Source organism: Xyrauchen texanus, chromosome 49 (genome assembly GCF_025860055.1).
Source record: "Xyrauchen texanus isolate HMW12.3.18 chromosome 49, RBS_HiC_50CHRs, whole genome shotgun sequence".
Lineage (NCBI taxonomy): Eukaryota > Metazoa > Chordata > Actinopteri > Cypriniformes > Catostomidae > Xyrauchen > Xyrauchen texanus.
In genome coordinates this window covers 17,246,707-17,265,743 of record NC_068324.1, presented here as the reverse complement: position 1 = coordinate 17,265,743, position 19,037 = coordinate 17,246,707, and the positions used below count along the sequence as shown (strand labels likewise).

Here is a 19,037-nt window from a genome sequence, read left to right as displayed (position 1 = left end):
TTAAGCTCCCTCCCTATTTGTATATTATTGGCCAGACTGCCATTTGAATGAGCTTTACTCATCTCTATCATGCAAATTTACTGTTAAATATTCACATTCACATAGCAGTTTTTGGTTTTAGCAGTCAAACATGTGGACTGATATTTGTGTCTATTCTGAATTGGTTCAGTCTTTTGAATGTTGTATCTCGTCCCTGCAGGCCAACATCTTTGGCTTGGGAAGTTCGAAAGATGTCACCTGGGCGTCATGTGATGTCCAGTCCCTCATCAGACCGAATTGTTCCATCACCCGGTGTTCGTCGTGCTCTCAACTTTGGGTAGGTCACATCCAGTACTAATTTCTTTAAACTTTAAATAACGACACAGGAAGCACAGATTCCCCAAAAATATCATAAGAAATTAAGCAATGACGAGTAAAAAATATATATGGCCTAATAATCAATATAAAATATCACTATTGTGCAGTTCTTAATTAATTTAATCCATGTTTTTCTTTACATGAATATGTCCAAATAAGTCAATGGACACATATTAATACACTGTAAAAAAAGAATTGTTGAGCGAAATTGATGCAGTAAGATTTTAGTTCTCTCAACTGTCTCCATAATTGTCCTCACAATGTAACATTGCTTTGTTTAGTCAATGTGAATTTATTTGTTCAGAGAACTACTAACTACTTGTTCAGCCAACTACGTACAATTGGCAATAAGATAACTTTCATTTTGTCACAATTCAAATGAAGTTAACTGCAATATTTGCCTCTGAAGAGAGGTATGTCTTGCAAGGGATTTTGATATATACACAAAATAGACCTCAACCCTTAACACACAAACCTCAATAATGGTGACGGTCAACAAACCTCATTAAGTTAAAAGATGAGCTGTTAACATCAAAACACAACAATTAACTTAGTGACAACAAAAAAACAACAATAACAGCATAAATAGTTTGTTGCAATGCATGCTGGGAACTCACAATATAGCAATTGTTTAATATTAAACTTTAATATAACGGTTACGCTAGTTGGGACACATTTGTTTGGGAATTTGTTGGTCTAACATTTGTTTTTGTGTAATTTAACATTTCATAATATCGGTGACTCAAAAACCCCCATAAGCTGGATAAAGGCAAATATATATTTTTTACAGTGTAGTGCTCCATTAGAGTCTTGCTAAAATGAGAGTCTATGGCAGATACCAGTACCACTCAAATCAGCGCCACAAAAGATTGATGTTGATTGGACAAAACGCTCAAAATGCATCCTTTTGGGTCCCGTCCGGATGCTGTGTTCTCTGGGAGTCTATGGAAGTTTCATGAGTGCAATTTGCATTGGATCTGCATCTGATTGTCTTTTGGACATTGGGCTTTCAATCAATGTAATTTTGTCCTGCCTGGAAGCCTGTCTTCTCTATATGATGATTGGTTGAGCTCTTAAATGGCAGGACTGTTCAATATATGGCCAATAATTAAAACTGATGTATGTGATTGACAGAATGTAATGCAACCTATATGAAAAGTAAAAGCACCGCTGTCAAGCGCAGTGTGCTGGTGGCTTACACCCTGTCTGCACTGTCAAAACCATATATTTCCCATTATTATCAGTGACTCTGTCTGCACAGGAAGCATCCGTTGCAGTGCGTTGACTACAGTAAACCAATGTCCCATTCCATTATGCGCTGCACATGCTTGCGCTACTCCAGCCAACAAAAGAAATAAGCGGTTTAGAACTTTGATGTTTTGACGCGTCAATGGTAACGCCCTGTCAAACAGATTTACAGTGGTTTCTGAGCAGCCTTTGGGAACAACATTGCAGATATCAAAAGTGGGGAGGCACAAACTATTGTTTTTGGTAAGCACCAGCCACATTATATATTTCTTTTTTCTGTCCTACCATTTCATGAGAAATAAGCTGAAACTTCCAGTGTCTTATCCAACCAATGTTTCCTGTCAGAATCTTACCTTTCATGTGATGTGATGGTCTGTAATTGTTAATGAGTTGATTATGTTGACCATACCACCTTTATACAAATTTTATTACAGGCTATGATGATACCTTGCAAATTAAAATGATGTTATTAAATTGGTTGGGATCATTTTTTAAGCATTTAAATTATATCATTCATGTACTTGTCAAAGTTAGGGTTAGCAAATCAGTGGATGCCAAAAATTGTCCAACAGGGTTTTTTTCTCTTTGTGGCTCTAAATGACAGGATTTTGGTCATTTTGACTGCTCAGATTTCTCTGTGGTCAAGATAAAAAAGAAGTATAAAAGCAGTTTGCTTTAATTGTTGTTGAATGTACCTATGCATTGTTTGGATCTCTTACTGTTCCATCATGCCTGGCTGAAAATTATAAAAAGAAAGTTGTTGAAGTCCAGCAATTATAGTTTTTCATGATTGATCATTGCTGTAATTTATTTATTGCTCAATTTCAGCCATAGTGTCTCTATTGCACTCTGGCCTCAACCTATTATCCCTGCTTGCTGTGTGCTAATTGACACTGTCGTCTCTGTTGGCAAACTGTGGCTACTCTCAACTCCTCCCTCCATTAGTTGCATTTTTTAACTGATATTGTGAAAGGAATACAATTGATCATGCGATTAAAACGCCACTGAATGCTCTGATGGAGAAATCAGTGGCATATTTGATGCATATCTTTGGCTCTCTAAGAGACCGGAAAGAATACTGGATGGGGGGGCGTTTGGTGGGTGGGGTTGTGGGGGGTGTATCCGCAATAGTTTAAGCATTTTGTTTAATGCTATTTTTGCCAGGTTCTTCCCAGGCCTTTGCCTGAGATTATGGGGGTGCAGATGTAAGTGTGGATGCATCCATGTCTGTATTGCACTGTATTTGGAGATGGAGAGTGAGCAAGACAAAAGGCCCATCGTCTGATGGAGGAGCTGTTTCATTTTAGCTTCCAATGTTTGAGGCTGCATGGTGCAGAGATGCATGTCTAGGGAGCGTGACAGTGGTTTGGTGTATACTAATATACTTTTTAATGTGATCTACAGGGGTCCTCCTCCCACTCTGGCTGTAGCACGACTCTCCCACACTGGACCCAGCTGGGCTGACCGAGTCAGGTCCTCCCATTCTCTACCAGTGCCCAGCCAAAGCAGCAACATCCTTCCTGAAAAACCAGGTGAACTGATGTTAACTGTTACAGATCTTTTAAAAATGGAAAGTTTCAGCTCTGCAATCTGATTGGAACCACAGTTGAAGCTATTGTAAAATACCTGATATACACACGTAATCAGTTGAATTTATTGAAAAAGAATTTTAATGAAAATTGTTACATTGCTTAGAAATGGTAAATGGTGTGCGGTTTGGCAAATTCTACAGCTAATTCTATATCATTTGATGGAGCTTTTTATTGTGTTTTATTATTATTAATAATAATAATAAATGTAGTAATTTATTAAATATTGGTGTCCTTTTTTAGGGGTTCTAACAGCTAGTGGTCGACTGTTATACATTTACATTTCATTGAGCAGATGCTTTTATCAAAAATTACTTACAAATAAGAGAAGAAAAGGCAATTTGTCATGCAAAGTCAGCAATATGTGCTTTATTGCAGTGCCACTGATATAGGTATGTCAATGGACTAAAATCCAGTATCTAGTGAGAAGGGTGACTGATGGCCAATATGTTGCAGAGATGTACAGTACATAATAAATGATGTTAAGTGATCTGTATACAAACTGCTGAAATTAAATAAACACTTATTGTATACAATATTTACATAACATTTTGGAAATGACACAAGAGGATACTAACACTTTTATTAAGAGAAGTGTTATGGCCAGAATGGATATCGACCAATGGTAATAATCTCAAATATTGGCCAATTAATCTGTAAATTAATCAGCTTTGCTGATATACAGTATATCATTGGTATATCATGGTAAAATCACTATAAAGTATGGCATTTCTCGGCTAATTTCTATATTTGACACTACCGTGTAGGGATGGGCAACATAAATAAAAATGTATTTCATGACTTTCTCTAAATGTTTGGTCCATATCAATATTTATTACACAGCTCTCTTGAATATTCGATTCTGATTTGTCAGTGGCGCCATCTAGAGTTCTGGTATTTCTGAGTAACAACCGCACCTCCATGTATCAGACAGCTCATCCGGGTAGCTAAGCCATTTTAGGTAATATAATTCTTGGATCACTGTGCCATCACTACAAGTAAGCTAATAAAAGAATTTAAACTCAAATCAAAGTTTCATGTGCATGTACTTATTTATTCAGCAAGTAGTATTTTAATTAGCTGGAATATGATCAGTCAGACTTCATTAATTACAATAATTAATGAAGGGATATTAAGGGATCACAAAGTAAATCCCTTCAGTGTGATACAAGACCCTCCGCTTTGCGTCAGGGTCCTGATCACCTTTTTAGTGTTTATTTTGCAATGACAACTGGCTGACTGTACAATGTACATATCATCATTTATGCATTTTTATTTAAACGTGATTCATTACCTAAAAAAGAAAGTTACATTTTTATCCAATTTAATAGCAGACCTTTTACTCATGAAAAACATTGAAAAACTTTTTTTTATATGGACAGTTTTGCACATTGTAATGAAGCAACTTAATCAGTAAAATACTGATTTACGTACATAAGCTATTGTCTTCATTTCTGTATATTACACATCATATACTTCTTTATAGACCCCCATCAAATACATGTGTATTATTTGTGTCCCTCAATCCATAGCAAAGAAAGATGCAGAGGGCTGGGAGACTGTTCAACGTGGGCGTTCCATGAGGCCCCGTTCCATCGCCATGGTGGCCAAGGTAAGCCCTGTCTTGGCCCATGTAAGCCCTAAAGATGACAGCGACAAGGAGAACCAGCAGCTCCAGCCTTCACCAAAGGACAAAGCCCAGGAAGTGATGGAAAAAGAGCAACTCATTCCCCAAGAGCAGAGCCAAGAGATGGAAAAGACCTCCGTCACCGAGGTACTGACGTCAACCAGTCCCCCATCATTAATTATTCATGGTCCAGGCAGTGATAGGATGGCTCTATAACATCAGAATGGTTTATCTTATTATCTGTTTTTGTTTTGTCACTGTGTTCATGGAGACACTTTCCAGACAGGGCAGTATCAAGTGTACAGGCATCGATTTTGTACATGAGAATAAGATTGATAGAGAGAACAGTTTTTGTGAAATATGGACAAATTGATGTCCTACAATGCATTTGTTGAAGATGCTGAAGCCAAGCTGTTCCAAAACTTCTACCTACATAGGCAGCTGCCTTTTAGGGTGGCATCCTCACTTAAATGGAAACTGATAAGTAATTGATTTGGAACGCTCTACTTAGGCAGCAACTGCGAAACACGCTGATAACTCCACTCGTAATTGATTTTCAATCAGAGAATATTTAGCAGAGAAGGGCCACTTCTATTAAAAATTAATGGGAGAAATTGGAATGCCTAATGGTCATCGGATGTGGAAAAGGGCCAAACACCTTTTAGATACAGACATCGCCTGTCAATCAACTCAAGAACGCACATGCGCATTAGCTATATAAAAGCTGGGAAAATTGAATTTTGTTTGTATTTTTAATTTTTTTACGTGATCTGAGGCAAAGAAGCACAATTTATGATACCAGTGATGTCAGATTTTACTGCTGATTAGATTTTTCCTTTGATCGTAATCTTGTAGCTTTCAGTCTTTCCCCATTCTAGTAGATAGGAGCTGTACTTGCATGCCACTTGTTTACATAGAAATATAAATTAGCTGCCTGGGAGCGTTCACAAGATGGCCACAGAGTGAACTGACTTGATAAATAGACTTTGTGTCTCAATCAGCTCCGTAGCTCCTGTCGTTAGTCTGTATATCATGAACACAAATTTGGGCACTGGCAAGGGTGTTCATACACTGAACATTGGGACACTTATGATTCCCAATGACACGTTAATGAGCTCGCTCATTGAAGTGCAACTGTTTTTAATCAACAACATCGCTGTATCAATGATACTATCTTTCATTTTCGTTGAAGATATTCAAACGCTCTGTGTTGTTATGAAATCAAAATATATAAATGTATTTTAAACCTTTTAACAACTCAAATATTTCCGACATTTCCGGTAAAGGGAACATAGTGAGCAACGATGCTCCCTGGTTTTTACAGTGCATTGTGGGATTTTTTTAATGGAGTGAACGTTTCAGTGCACTGTAATGATTTGAGACAGCCCTTAAAATGTCTGACTCCCCTGATCCGTGCCCTTAATACTGAACTAGGGAACTGATTGAGATGAACCCTTTGTTTAAATAGAGTTTTGCACTAGCATGTTGCTAAGCTAATTCCGTGATACTCTGAAAAGCGGAAACATACATAGCACACACAAATATTGGGTAAAATAAGGTAATTTTAATTAAACTGAACTATTGACCTTTTTTAGTATTGAATGAAATGCATATTTGTTTGTAAAAATTCACTGAGCTTTTTGCAAACAAAGATGCATGCAGAAATTGGCCAAAGCAAGATATCTTAAGAGGCAGGATAATTGTGTTGCCAGCCTTCACGTCAGAAACAATCCTATGACGCCTTAAAGGTGCACTCAGTAACTTTTTGTTTGTGTCATCTTGGACTTACAGTGACACCTAGTGGTGTGGATTTTAGCATTATTTAAAATCAATAGTTGTCAGTTACAGATGTCATTGTAGAAATTCACTATTCACAATCAACCATGTTTAATTTAAACCAAGAGTGAAAGTGTCCACTGACAAGATGACTACTGAGATTAAGCTAGTAGTATTCAGCTAGTCATGTGATTCCAAAATGGCACCCCCCCATGAGTGCATCCCTCTCCCATGTACAAACTGCTTTTAAAAGGTAACAGACATGATTAGTCATCTCATGTGAGCAGTCCCGATTTTATACATATGTTTCAAAATTACATTTTCATAAGGAGTGAAACATTTTTAATAGGGAAAAAACTACTGAGTGCACCTTTAAAATGTTGACTCTATAGGCAGATTAGTTAAGCCTGGTGCACACTGTATGATTTTGGCCACGATTCTGCCGTCTGAGACAAAATTCAGGAATCCTAAAGGATTTCTGACATAGTAGGGCAAAATCAACAACCTTACAATGTGGCATGTTCACCAATGGCCGATTAATAGACTTTGTGATGATCTTTACCCTCTGACAAATTTCTAGCAGTGTTAGAAATTTAACATCGCAGTTGTATAGTGTGACTGCTAGTATGACAGCCAGACGAGATAGTCTGCTCCTCTCTTGCACCCCAATTCACTTGGAAAGAAACCTGCTCCACGTTTGCACCACCATAGCAACATATGTTCCCAGTTATCACACTCCTCAAGCTCTTTTTAATTGTTTTTTCTTCTTTTCAATTTATATAAAATGTTTTAAGAAATAAATAAGCAGAAAAAAGTAAAGTTTTTTTCAGCAATATGAAAGCATAATTACCTGAATTAAATGGAGCTTACAAAACAAAATTAAATAAATGCTAGAATTTTCTTAACATGTTTTTTTCTTTACATTTATCATGCATTTTCTTTAAAACTAAATAAATAAAACTATTTATTTAAATACTGTTTTACTTTTTAATACATTTACTTGAAGCGTCTGTAAACTTCTTTTTAGTTAAGATTCACGGCACTCCAATTTTATATATATAAAAAAAAAAAAAAAAGTTTGAACAATTTATATTGGTCAAGTATTTATGGGACGTTTTAATCCAAATCAGCAGATACATTTGGATTGCGTTATCCATAGGGAATTTGCAAGCGCAATATATGATTAGCCTATCTGACATTTTGTGTGGCCTAGGCTACTAATCTAAAAGAGGAGAATGATGTACCCACCTTTTTAGTTTTCCCCTCTGTGAAGGGAGAAATGTGTCATTTTTCGGGCCACAAGTCTTTTTATTTCCACAATGAATATTTGCTTGTGGTAGCTGATTATTACTGTAGGCTACCTCCCATGCTCACGCTCATTCTCAACATCTGTAATTTTTTTGTAATTGTGATCAGGCTGTCTTATTATAGGACTATTCGACAAAATCCATCTTTATTTTTATATGTTTGCTTATGCTCGTAATGAGTAGTATTGCAGCAATGGAAATGCTGTTTGTTATTGGGCAAATCTCGCTGTTTCGCTTTTAATCCATAATGCTTCCGTAATGTGAGTCACGTTCAATGATCGGGACGATTGGGACCATAGTCGGCTATGATGTATATCGTACAATCTGACATAATGTCGCGCAGTGTGCCATGGCAATATCAGTGCGTTCATATCATACAGTCTGGCAAGCAACAATCTTTAAGGACTGTAAAAATCCTACAGTGTATGTTGTCCTACAGTGTCCTACAGTGTAGGACAACATACACTGTAGGATTTTTACAGTCCTTAAAGATGCAGAGCATGTTGTTGCATTCATTTTGAGTGTCATTTTGACTCGTTTGCATGCATGTGATTGTACAGTTGGTATGTACATGTTTGTTTTTAAAAGCTTGATATTGTGTAATTATTTGGCATGTTATGATTCTTTAGTTCTTGTATGTGTGTTTTTGTTTTATTGCTGTTCTCATATCAGTCAATGGTCTGTCTTGCAGATATGGCAAGGAGTGCTGTGACATGCATGTTTGTGTTTATGCTTGTGTTTGCATTTGTGTGTATATTGCACAGCCCCCAACAGAAACTGTTGAAGAGCAAGTGCAGAACAACAGCATCCCCTCTGAGGATGTGCCACCACCCATGTCCGACCCCACACCACCCCCACCCTCTCCATCTTCCAAGGCCCAGAGCCCGGTTGTAGCCTCTGATCCTGGGGCACCTCCTCCAACCCTTTCTCATCTGGAGGAACCAGACCCTGGGCAGACTGAAGGGGAGCAGGGCACTGAGGGGTCGGCATGGCAGGTCGCGCCACCATCGGCAGAAGCAACCGTATTGGTCCACGTTCCCCTGGCATTGGTGAAACTGGAGAGCTTGCTGGACCCCACAGAACTTTCCACTGTGAGTGCTGAAAGACGCAGGCCAGGGTCAGGACTCCCGCCTAAACAAAGTCAACCCCAAAAACCTTCAGGCGAGGCAGGGTTACCCCCTCTCTCTCTCTCTCTCTCTCTCTCTCTCTCTCTCAGCAACCAGGAAGTCTATATGTGTGTGTGCTTGCCAGTGTTATCGTTAATTAAATCAAATCTTAATGAAATAATTTTAAAGTGAAAATAAAAACATAATTGGAACTAAACTTACATCAATTATAAAAGTGAAAAAAATGCTACTAGACAGCGATAACACCAGACAGCCTAAAAGTTGGTACTAGAAAACATTGGGGGGAAAACTTTCAGAGAGTGAAAACTAGCAAAAACTACTCTTTTGAAAGGACCAAATGTATTTATTAAAAATAAAATGGAAATGAAAAATTCTAAACTATAAAATATATATTGCTTGCTGCAAGTCTTTTGGAAAACAGGCAGGGCAAGTGTTTACAGACAGCTTTGAGAGGTTTAGCAGTTGTTCTGAATTATATTTTACGTTAAAGTGCCTGCTGCACAAATCAGACGTTCCTTCTTACAGTTAAACAATTTTACTAACCTTACTGCACTAAAATGATGCTGTGCCGTAGCTGGTGCATAGCCCGGGAATCTATGATGGCCTCTTTCTGAACCAAGTTTCCACTGACTTGAGAGCTAAATGATACTGTGAAGACTATGATACTACATGACCTGCCCACAAACAAACAAAATGCATGGAGTCTTTGTTTAGGAGTCTTACTTATAGTTTTAAGAATATATTTTTATCATCCAATATAATTTATTTCAGTGTTTTTATTCCATCACAAGCATTGCTGTAATGGTCAGAATTTATTTACATTTTTAGGGCTGTCAATTAATGAAAATGTATAGTCGTATTAATGGCATATTATTCTGATCTCGACCCACATCGGCCCTCAGGAACCGCTTATGGTAACTATGAAAAGACTCAAGCTGGCCTCCCACCACAACAGCCATTCAAAGACAATCCTCCGAGGAAAAGTGGAGGGTAGGCGAAAGCATGGACGACAAAGAAAATCTTGGTTTGACAATATCAAGGAATGACATCACTATCTATGTCAGATCTTCTGTCAACAGCTTCCAACAGGCAAGATTGTAGGACAACCTGAACTGCATCATCCCTCATGCCTCCCTAATGGCGTGATGACATACCAAATATCAATATTTGCTGAGAAAGATATATAATAATTGAAATAATGATAAATACATTAATTCATATCATTTAAATACATTACGTCATTGTGGCAGGTGAAAAAAGCTTTACAAACAATACAAAAATTTGCTTTAGAAGTATTTAAAAAGACAAGCTTATCACTGACAATCAATTTGGGGTAGACTTAAGGGCTGTTCTCATAGGACTTGTTCTGCCTGCGCTGTTTTTAAGTGTCAGGCTTTGTGCATACTGTATTCATCAGATGAAAGCTTTTGAAGCGTCTCACTGTGGATGCATCGCATCTCACAGATTTTTAGCTTGTTACATAAAAGCAATTTTTTTAGGACATTGTGACAAGTTAAAACTAGTTTGAAACTTTTAGAAAACGCATTATGTATGTATGTATTTATGTTTTGTGTGAACTTCAAGCCTACTCAGAATTAATCGTGTCAGCTCACTTGACCATAGACAAATGAATTGGAGTTTTCTTAACATGTGATGGCTGTAGAAGTGAGACGGCGACTCCTGTTTTGGCATTCCGTTTGTCCCCAGTCTCTCAGCTCTCTTAGATAAACCTCAGAGGGGTTAATTAAAGCTAGACCCACACCACTCTCTGTGAGCTACCATCATTCATTACTCAACAAGTATTGGCCTCTGTACAACACCCAGTCTGAAACAATGGAGATGGATGAGGTATAAATGCCCAGACAGAAGCACAATCTGAGCTTGCCTTGTCAGAACCCAGACTCATTGCTTCGGAAGTCCAGACACTACCTTTTTGGGTGGGTCCGATAAGCCCTGCTCTGTTTAGGCTCAAGACATAAGACTAACAGGCGTTGCGTTGAAAGAAATTGTACTCATTAGCATGATGTCTGATGCTGACCTCAGCGCAGTTCCTGTCGTCTTCTCACAGGATCATCTCGAAATTGGCATTTGTCATAGTGTTCACTCATCAAGTTCCAGAAAGGAGGGGTCAAGTGCTGTGACCTCTGATGGCAGTTGGTAGGATACTTTTTCAATAATATTTTGGCAATTTACCAGTCATCACAAGGCATGAAGACTCACAGGTGCACCCTTGGAAGGAATGTACTAGAAGCAAAAATGCAACCCTCAACAAAGCTCCTCTTTTGTTACTGCCTTAAAATCAGAATCAACCCCTTTGCTTACAGGTAATTAAACTCAAGATATTCAGGAGAACAAGGTTCTATGATGGCTGATACCCCTTTTCCACCACTACTGTACCAGAGCCACTGTGCAAAATAAGGAACCCTTCCTTGCATTTCCACTCAAGAAAAGGTGGTTCTGCACCAGATAAAATGGCTCCACATTGGATCTTTAAGGCTCCGATACACTCACTGCAAAGTTCTTCTTCGTTCTTTGTTCAGAGCTAGAAAGAATGTTGATTGGTCACACGTCTTCTCGTTGTACAAATTCACGGTTCAGAGTTCACCAAGCTTGAACTTTGGTATGCAGCGCCATAAGAAATGTCTTCGCATGAGTTTGCGTTTCCGGTCTCCCACATTCGGATGTGTTTTGAATGCGAGTTAATGAAGCGCGAAGTGTAGTGTCACAGCCTCTTGATTTAGTTTTTTGGAAAACTCCTACTAATTATTCCCATCTGTCTGAAATAAAATGTTATTTAAAATATTTTTTACAAATAAGCCATGTGTGAATTCAATATATATTTGTATAATTTTTGATAATAACAAAAAAAATCTTATGATGACTCAAAACATTGAATTAAATTACTTTGAATGTCAAAAATAAGTTCTCAAAAATAGGCGTAAGAATGACCAAGAACTGAACATGTTTGTTTGTGTGAAGGTTTTGTATTAACATAGTTATGTCATTGTTCGGCTCAAGTCAGTGGAAACATGGGCCAGTTCTGAGAGAAGTTCACAGAGAACTCGCATTTTGGTGGCATTTTGGTGGTAAAGGGATATGGGATCGTATTTGTATCAACGTTGTATATTTCCAAATAAGTAATCCCCCCCCCCCCAACCCCTCGTCTTTACTGTGGTTGTGTGCTGCATGATTTCAATATGCTTCCCCATGTGTGGTTTTTGTGATTGATTGTGTTTATGGCGTGTGCCTGTTTTATTTCATTTTGTTTGTTCATTTTTTAGCTGTTTCTTATAGCATTTTTTGCATTTGCAAAGTTTTTGCAGTCTAGCCTAATTCCAGATGAAGTATTAAATTGATTGCACCATGTCTTAATTGAAGTTGTTCTTGCTATGCTGCCCAGCATGTACTCAAAGGCCTGTTGTGGCTAACTGTTGTAGCGCCATATGATTGACTGCTCAGTTTGGTGTGGTGGCTTTGTGGCTTAGCGTGAGTGTTTTGTGCCTCTTGTCAGCCCCAGTCCATGGCTGAGGTTTTGGCTAAGAAGGAAGAGCTGGCCGAACGCCTGGAAAAAGCTAACGAAGAGGCGATCGCAAGTGCTATCGCAGAGGAGGAACAGCTGACGCGAGAGATCCAGGCGGAGAACAACGAACTGGAAACGGACAACGAGAGCGACTTCTCTGTATGTAAACATTCCAGTAATTTTCATGACTATGCTTCTCTGTGTGGGGGTCTACCAGCCTGACCAAATTAGTCTTCAACCAGTCTAGCTGGCTTCCAAGCCTGGCCAAGCTTTTGTTAGACTGGTCTTACAGATCTGGCCTAGCTGGTGTTTTTTCTCATTTAGCTTGGTCGTGCTGACCACCGTAGGCTGGTTTAAGCTGTTGTTTTTAAGAGAAAAGATAAAATCAGTTGTGTTGCAGATGACCTACTTGAAATTATAAACTGCTGTTTAACACTGAATATACAAGGGTTTTTGTATTTAATGCCATTTGTTAATTTGCTACTCTCCTCTCCTCAAGGCGAGTATTGGGATTGGAAGTTGTGGCCTGAATTTAGACTGGAGCGAGATGCTGGCTGATTATGACGGTAATGATGCCATAAGCATGTGCGTGGTTCTGTTTTTGTATGTCTACAAGTTAACAGTGTATATGGGTGTTCCTTCAACTTTTGGCACTTTTAGCACTGTGGACTTTACTTTTATGTACATGCATCACAGGAGATTTATATACTAGTGCTATCAATAGATTACAATTTTTAATCACGATTAATATAATTTTTTTGTGGTTCATTGCGATTAATCTCAAAAATTTGATATACTTATTTCCTGTCGAAATGCATTCATTTCATTTTTTGCAAAGAACAATAAAACAAAACAATATGTAACAATAATGCTTTATTAACATTTTCCAATTCGAGGAACATTACACATTTCCCAGAAGTCTAAGTGGGATGTTAACTGATTGATAGAACTACTACTCTTTGGAATGCACATTAAATCTCTTAAACCCTCATCCTCCACAAAATGTATCGTCATCAGGCAGTCTTTTCACTTTGAATAAAGAATGCACATGATTTGTTTCAGGGCAGCAAGCACCGCGTTGAACTCCATATGAAAAGAGAGTTATGTTATACTTTTGGTGGCTTGGCGCTGACAATGCCGATGGAAATATAATTAATCTGGTAATTATTAGCTGGCCCTTCAGAATTGTGGCGGAAATTATGTTATATTTGAGTGGTGTGTCAACAGACCCTCCACGGGACAACAAGCTGCACAGCAGGCTTGTAAGAATTCACATGCATACGTGGTAAAAAGACACAAAGAACTTGACTTTTGTCACAAGTCCCATCAGCGTTTGTTTTATAAGAGGTCCTTTCTCCATCTGTTTGTGTGTATAGTGTGTATACAAGTGTAATGTCCCCACTGGACACATCGCAAAGGCCCCTAACCAGTGTTGAAAACTCACACGAAGGTGAATAAAATGTAATTATCTAATGTCAAATTTGTACATGCCTTAATCGTGATTAAAAAATTAATCGCAGGCGTTAACTGACAGCAATATTATTTTTCTGAAAGTCATGAAAATTCACACCACAGTTTCATTTCATTCCACCACATTTCTTTATTGTGTTTAATAGAGAATGGAATGAAGGTGATGGAAATAATTTTTTTTACATAAAGAAAAGGTCAACTCCTTTGTCTTGCTAAGACTAAATTCATAGCCAACATTTAATGTATCCTAAATGCATACATTTAAGTAAAATAATTGTTTTTAATGAAAAATAATAAAAACAGTGTTAAACTGATACAGTATATGATATTTGACATTTTTAAATGATCGCATCAACAACAATCCTAGATCACTCTTATTATCAATAAAGCTGTCTACACAATGGTATGGTGATTGTATTCAAACTATGCTGTGTGACAAAATTATTGTTCTAACAGCTCGGGAGCCCTGGCGTCAGAGCACTTCCTGGGGTGACATGGTTGAGGAGGAGCCAGCCCGCCCACCTGGCCACGGCATCCACATGCACGAGAAACTCTCCTCTCCTTCACGCAAACGGTAACCACAACATACAGTTATATTTGTTACAGAACAAGGTTACTAAACTTTCTGTGCTAGATGGTGGCATCTCATTTTCTAAGAAAGATGAATAAAGCAATATTGTTTCTGTAGAATCACACAGTTTACTGACTGTTTTCAAGTTTCAAACACGTGGACCTCTTCTTTCATTGGTCCTACAAACAGAGTATTAGTAGATAGTCCCACAAAGTATTTAACCTAGAAAAAAAATACACACATCGCCTTTAAAATGCCATATAAATGAAAAGAAATACTGCAGTGTTGCACTTCATACAAATTCATAATGCTGCTTCCAAGCTAATGGAAGCAGCATTGCTTACTAAAATGCTGATTTTGAAAAGTTATTTTGTTGAAAAGCCTCAAATCTCAAATCTTTTCTGTTGTTTGTTGTTGTCAGAACCATTGCAGAGTCGAAGAAAAAACATGAAGAGAAGCAACTCAAAGCACAGCAGCTTCGAGACAAACTGAGGGAGGAGAAGACGCACAAATTACAGAAACTTATGGAAAGAGTATGTTTAAAAAAAAAAAAAAGATTGTTATTATCAATTACTTAATACCTGTAGACTCAGCTCATTTAGTCAATCCTAGACTGTTTCAGCCACGGGGGGAAATTCTCTCCACACAGATGATGAAAGTATCACTTAACAGCCTTTTTAGCTGTTCAGGGTGATGCACTCATGGCGAGACTCTTAAGTCTGATGCTGTGACCCCGCAGAATGTGTTTGTTTTTCTTTGGCTCTGTTCTTGTTAGATGAGTGAGATTTAAGACAATTTTGTGTATTTATATATCCGTACTTGAAGTGGTAGACTAACATGTGTCATTCACAGCTCTGACAAGTTTGACTCTCTCGGAAAGGTTGTTTTGTCGGGATTTGATCTCCTTGTGTCTCTCCAGAGAAACAACGAAACACTTGTAGAAAAAAGAATGGGAGAAATCATAACACAACATGACTGTTTGAATGGAAGTGTCACCTTTTATTTAAAAGAGCCAATTTCCCGATACATTTAAAATTTGAGTCCGTTGGCAGATTTTAAGGCTGGTTTGATATATGTTAAAGGAATAGTTCACCCAAAAATGGTAATTCTCTCAGCATTTACTCACCCATATGTTGTCTCAATCATATGACTTTCTTTCTTATGGCAAACACAAAGATATTTTGATGGAGATATGAGATGAATATATAAAATACAATGCAAGTCAATGGGGACCAACACTTCCAAGCTTTAAAAATGACATAAAAGCATCATAAAGGTAATCCATAACACATGTGGTTTAATCTGTGTCTACATTCAGGTTGTGTAAATGATGAGAAAATGATCATTTTTGAGTGAACGTTTGGTTACATATGTAACCTCTGTTCCCCGAGGGAGGGAACGACACGTTGTGTCGGAGAAGCGACACTAGGGGTCTCTCTTGAGCGCCGATATCCACCTCTGATCTATGAAAAAAGGCCAATGAGAGTTGGCAGCCGGTATTTGCATGTCCCGCCCCCGGACATACGGGTATTTAAGCGGCGCAAATACGGGAGTTCATTCAGGATTTTTCTGAGGAGCCGGAAATGGTCCGGTTCAGCGACATGGCGGAGGAAAGACACAACGTGTCATTCCCTCCCTCGGGGAACGGAGGTTACATACGTAACCAAACATTCCCCTTCTGTCGCTCTCTCCACGTTGTGTCGGAGAAGCGACACTAGGGGACCCAATCCAATCTTGCCATGCGCTGAACCGTGTACGTGAACCGCCGATACAGAGGCGGGCAGGGATTTCATCCAGTGCCGCGCATCGTCTGTACCTGGCTGCACGTACCCTTCCCCAATGCCCCATAAGAACATCGGAATCCTTCTAGTTGCCCTGGAAGGGGAACAAGGCGATGTTTGCCAACATGGGAACGGGCCAGCCTGGCTGGGCCTCTTTTCTCTCTATGTTTCTCGCATAGAGCAATCACGGCCGGGCCCTTACACGCATATAGGGAAGGGGTCTTACCCAGACCCTCGCGGAGACCACACCTGCCCTTTTTCTTGGGGAGGAAATGTGGTAGACACGTCACACGGCCGTCTTAGGGCTCGTGTGGAAAGTATGGTGCGGTGGTAGATCCAGCCTCGAAGGGGGAGTTGCTACAGCACGGCGACCGGGCAGCTGTAACTGCCTAAGGGAGACACGGGGTCCGCTCGTAAGGGGACAGAACCGTGGAATTACACACAGGGGAGTCCGAGCAGGAGGCCTTACCTCGCGGAGCACCTATACCAGTACAGGGTAGCCCATCAGGGTACCCGCAGTGGCTTGGGTCGGAGAGTTCCTCCGCTGAACCGCTGGACCCGGAGGGCTGGGGAGGAATCGACCAGGGTCCCGACTCGGAGTGGGAGCCTCTGGGAAGAAGGCGCACTACTTTACCTTAACGCCAGGAAAAGGGTGCTGGGCGCAGCGATCCACCCGGCCGGTCGGTCTCACGTGTTACCGAGTTCTACGGGCTCGGACCTGAGAAAACACGAGACGCAACCGACTCGACGCGGAGGTTGTAAAACCTCGCGAAGGTGTTGGGTGTTGCCCAACCCGCGGCTCTACAGATGTCTGCTAGGGAGGTGCCCTTGGCCAGTGCCCACGAGGACGCAACACCCCTTGTTGAGTGAACTCGGACCCGCAAGGGTAGGGGCACGGCCTGGGTGTGATAAGCCAGTGTGATGGCGTCGACAACCCAGTGGGCGAGCCTCTGTTTGGAGATGGCATTCCCTTTCTGCCGTCCCCCAAAGCAGACAAAGAGCTGCTCAGAGAGTCTGGTGCTCTGTGTGCGGTCCAGGTAAATGTGCAGGGCGCGCACTGGACATAGCAATGAAAGGGCTGGGTCTGCCTCCTCCCGGGGCAGCGCTTGCATGTTCACTACCTGATCTCGGAAGGGTGTGGTAGGAACCTTGGGCACATAGCCCGGTCGCGGTCTTAGGATCACAGACGTATCTGCCGGACCGAACTCCAGGCAAGTGTCGCTGACAGAGAACGCTTGCAGGTCCCCGACCCTCTTGATAGAGGCGAGCGCGATCAGCAGGGCCATCTTAAGAGAGAGGGCTCTGAGTCCAATTGATTCAAGCGGCTCGAAGGGAGGTCTCTGGAGTCCTGCCAAGACTACCGAGAGATCCCAGGAGGGAACTAGGCCTGGCCGGGAGGGATTCAACCTCCTGGCGCCTCTCAGGAACCTGAGGATCAGGTCGTGCTTACCCAAAGACTTGCTGTCTACAGGATCGTGGTGGGCGGCAATGGCGGCAACATACACCTTGAGGGTGGACGGGGACAGCCTCCTGTCAAGCCTCTCCTGTAGGAACAGGAGCACTGACTTGATCGCGCATCTCTGCGGGTCTTCAGTTCGGAAAGAACACCAATCTGTGAACAAGTGCCACTTTAGGGCGTAAAGGTGCCTGGTAGAGGGGGCTCTGGCTTGGTTGATTGTATTCACAACGGTCGCCGGTAAGCCGGCTAGCTCTTCCGCATCCCATCCAGGGACCAGACGTGGAGGTTCCAGAGGTCTGGGCGCGGGTGCCAGAGCGTGCCCCGTCCCTGAGAGAGGAGGTCCTTTCTCAGGGGAATTCGCCAGGGAGGAGCTGTCGCGAGAAGTCTGAGTTCCGAGAACCAAGTCCGAGTGGGCCAGTAGGGGGCCACTAACGTGACTTGCTCCTCATCCTCCCTGACCTTGCACAGTAGCGGTGCAAGAAGGCTCACTGGGGGAAATGCGTACTTGCGCAGCCTGAGGGCCAGCTGTGTGCCAGCGCGTCTGTCCCGAGGGGAGCCTCTGTTAGGGCGTACCAGAGCGGGCAGTGGGAGGTTTCCTGGGAGGCAAACAGGTCTACCTGGGCCTTGCCAAACCGTTCCCAAATCAGCTGGACCGACTGGGGTGAAGCCTCCACTCCCGCCGGGCAGGCGTTGTCGTGATAGCGCGTCCGCTACGACGCTGAGCTTGCCGGGATGTGAGTGGCACGCAGCTTACTTGAGTCGCTGCTGGCTCCATAGGAGGAGACGGCGGGCGAAGTTGTGACATGTGGCGGAGCGTCGCACGCCTTGGCGATTTATGTACGCCACCACCGTGGTGCTGTCCGATCTCACGAGGACATGTTTGTCCCGAACTAACGGGAGGAACTTCCTGAGAGCAAGAAGGACGGTCAGCAACTCAAGGCAATTGATGTGCCAACGCAGCGGGGCCCCTTTCCAACGGCCCGCTGCTGCGTGCCCGCTGCACACGGCACCCCACCCGGACTGGGAGGCGTCGGTTGTGACCAGAACGCGTCGGGACACCTGCTGCAGTGGCACTCCTGCCCGTAAAAAGCAGAGGTCTGTCCAGGGTCGGAGTGTTTTGAGGCAGGCGGGGGTGATCCTTACCCGATGCGTGCTGTGGTGCCATGCTTGTCTCGGGACTCAAGTCTGGAGCCAGTGCTGGAGTG

The 19,037-nt window shown here is 41.4% G+C and overlaps 1 protein-coding gene across 3 annotated transcripts in view; it reads left to right on the top strand.

Annotated features, from left to right (window-relative positions):
* Positions 1-19,037, top strand: part of LOC127640187 (S phase cyclin A-associated protein in the endoplasmic reticulum-like) — a 161,765-nt gene that overhangs the window by 35,986 nt on the left and 106,742 nt on the right. For 2 of the 3 annotated variants that reach the window (XM_052122614.1, XM_052122616.1), the window contains 8 exons: positions 200-316; positions 3,010-3,137; positions 4,727-4,968; positions 8,669-8,995; positions 12,543-12,710; positions 13,051-13,117; positions 14,478-14,595; positions 15,014-15,125. In XM_052122614.1, coding sequence (XP_051978574.1) covers positions 200-316; positions 3,010-3,137; positions 4,727-4,968; positions 8,669-8,995; positions 12,543-12,710; positions 13,051-13,117; positions 14,478-14,595; positions 15,014-15,125 — 1,279 coding nt within the window. The remainder of the gene's footprint in view (positions 1-199; positions 317-3,009; positions 3,138-4,726; positions 4,969-8,668; positions 8,996-12,542; positions 12,711-13,050; positions 13,118-14,477; positions 14,596-15,013; positions 15,126-19,037) is intronic. The other variant, XM_052122615.1, reaches the window with a different exon arrangement.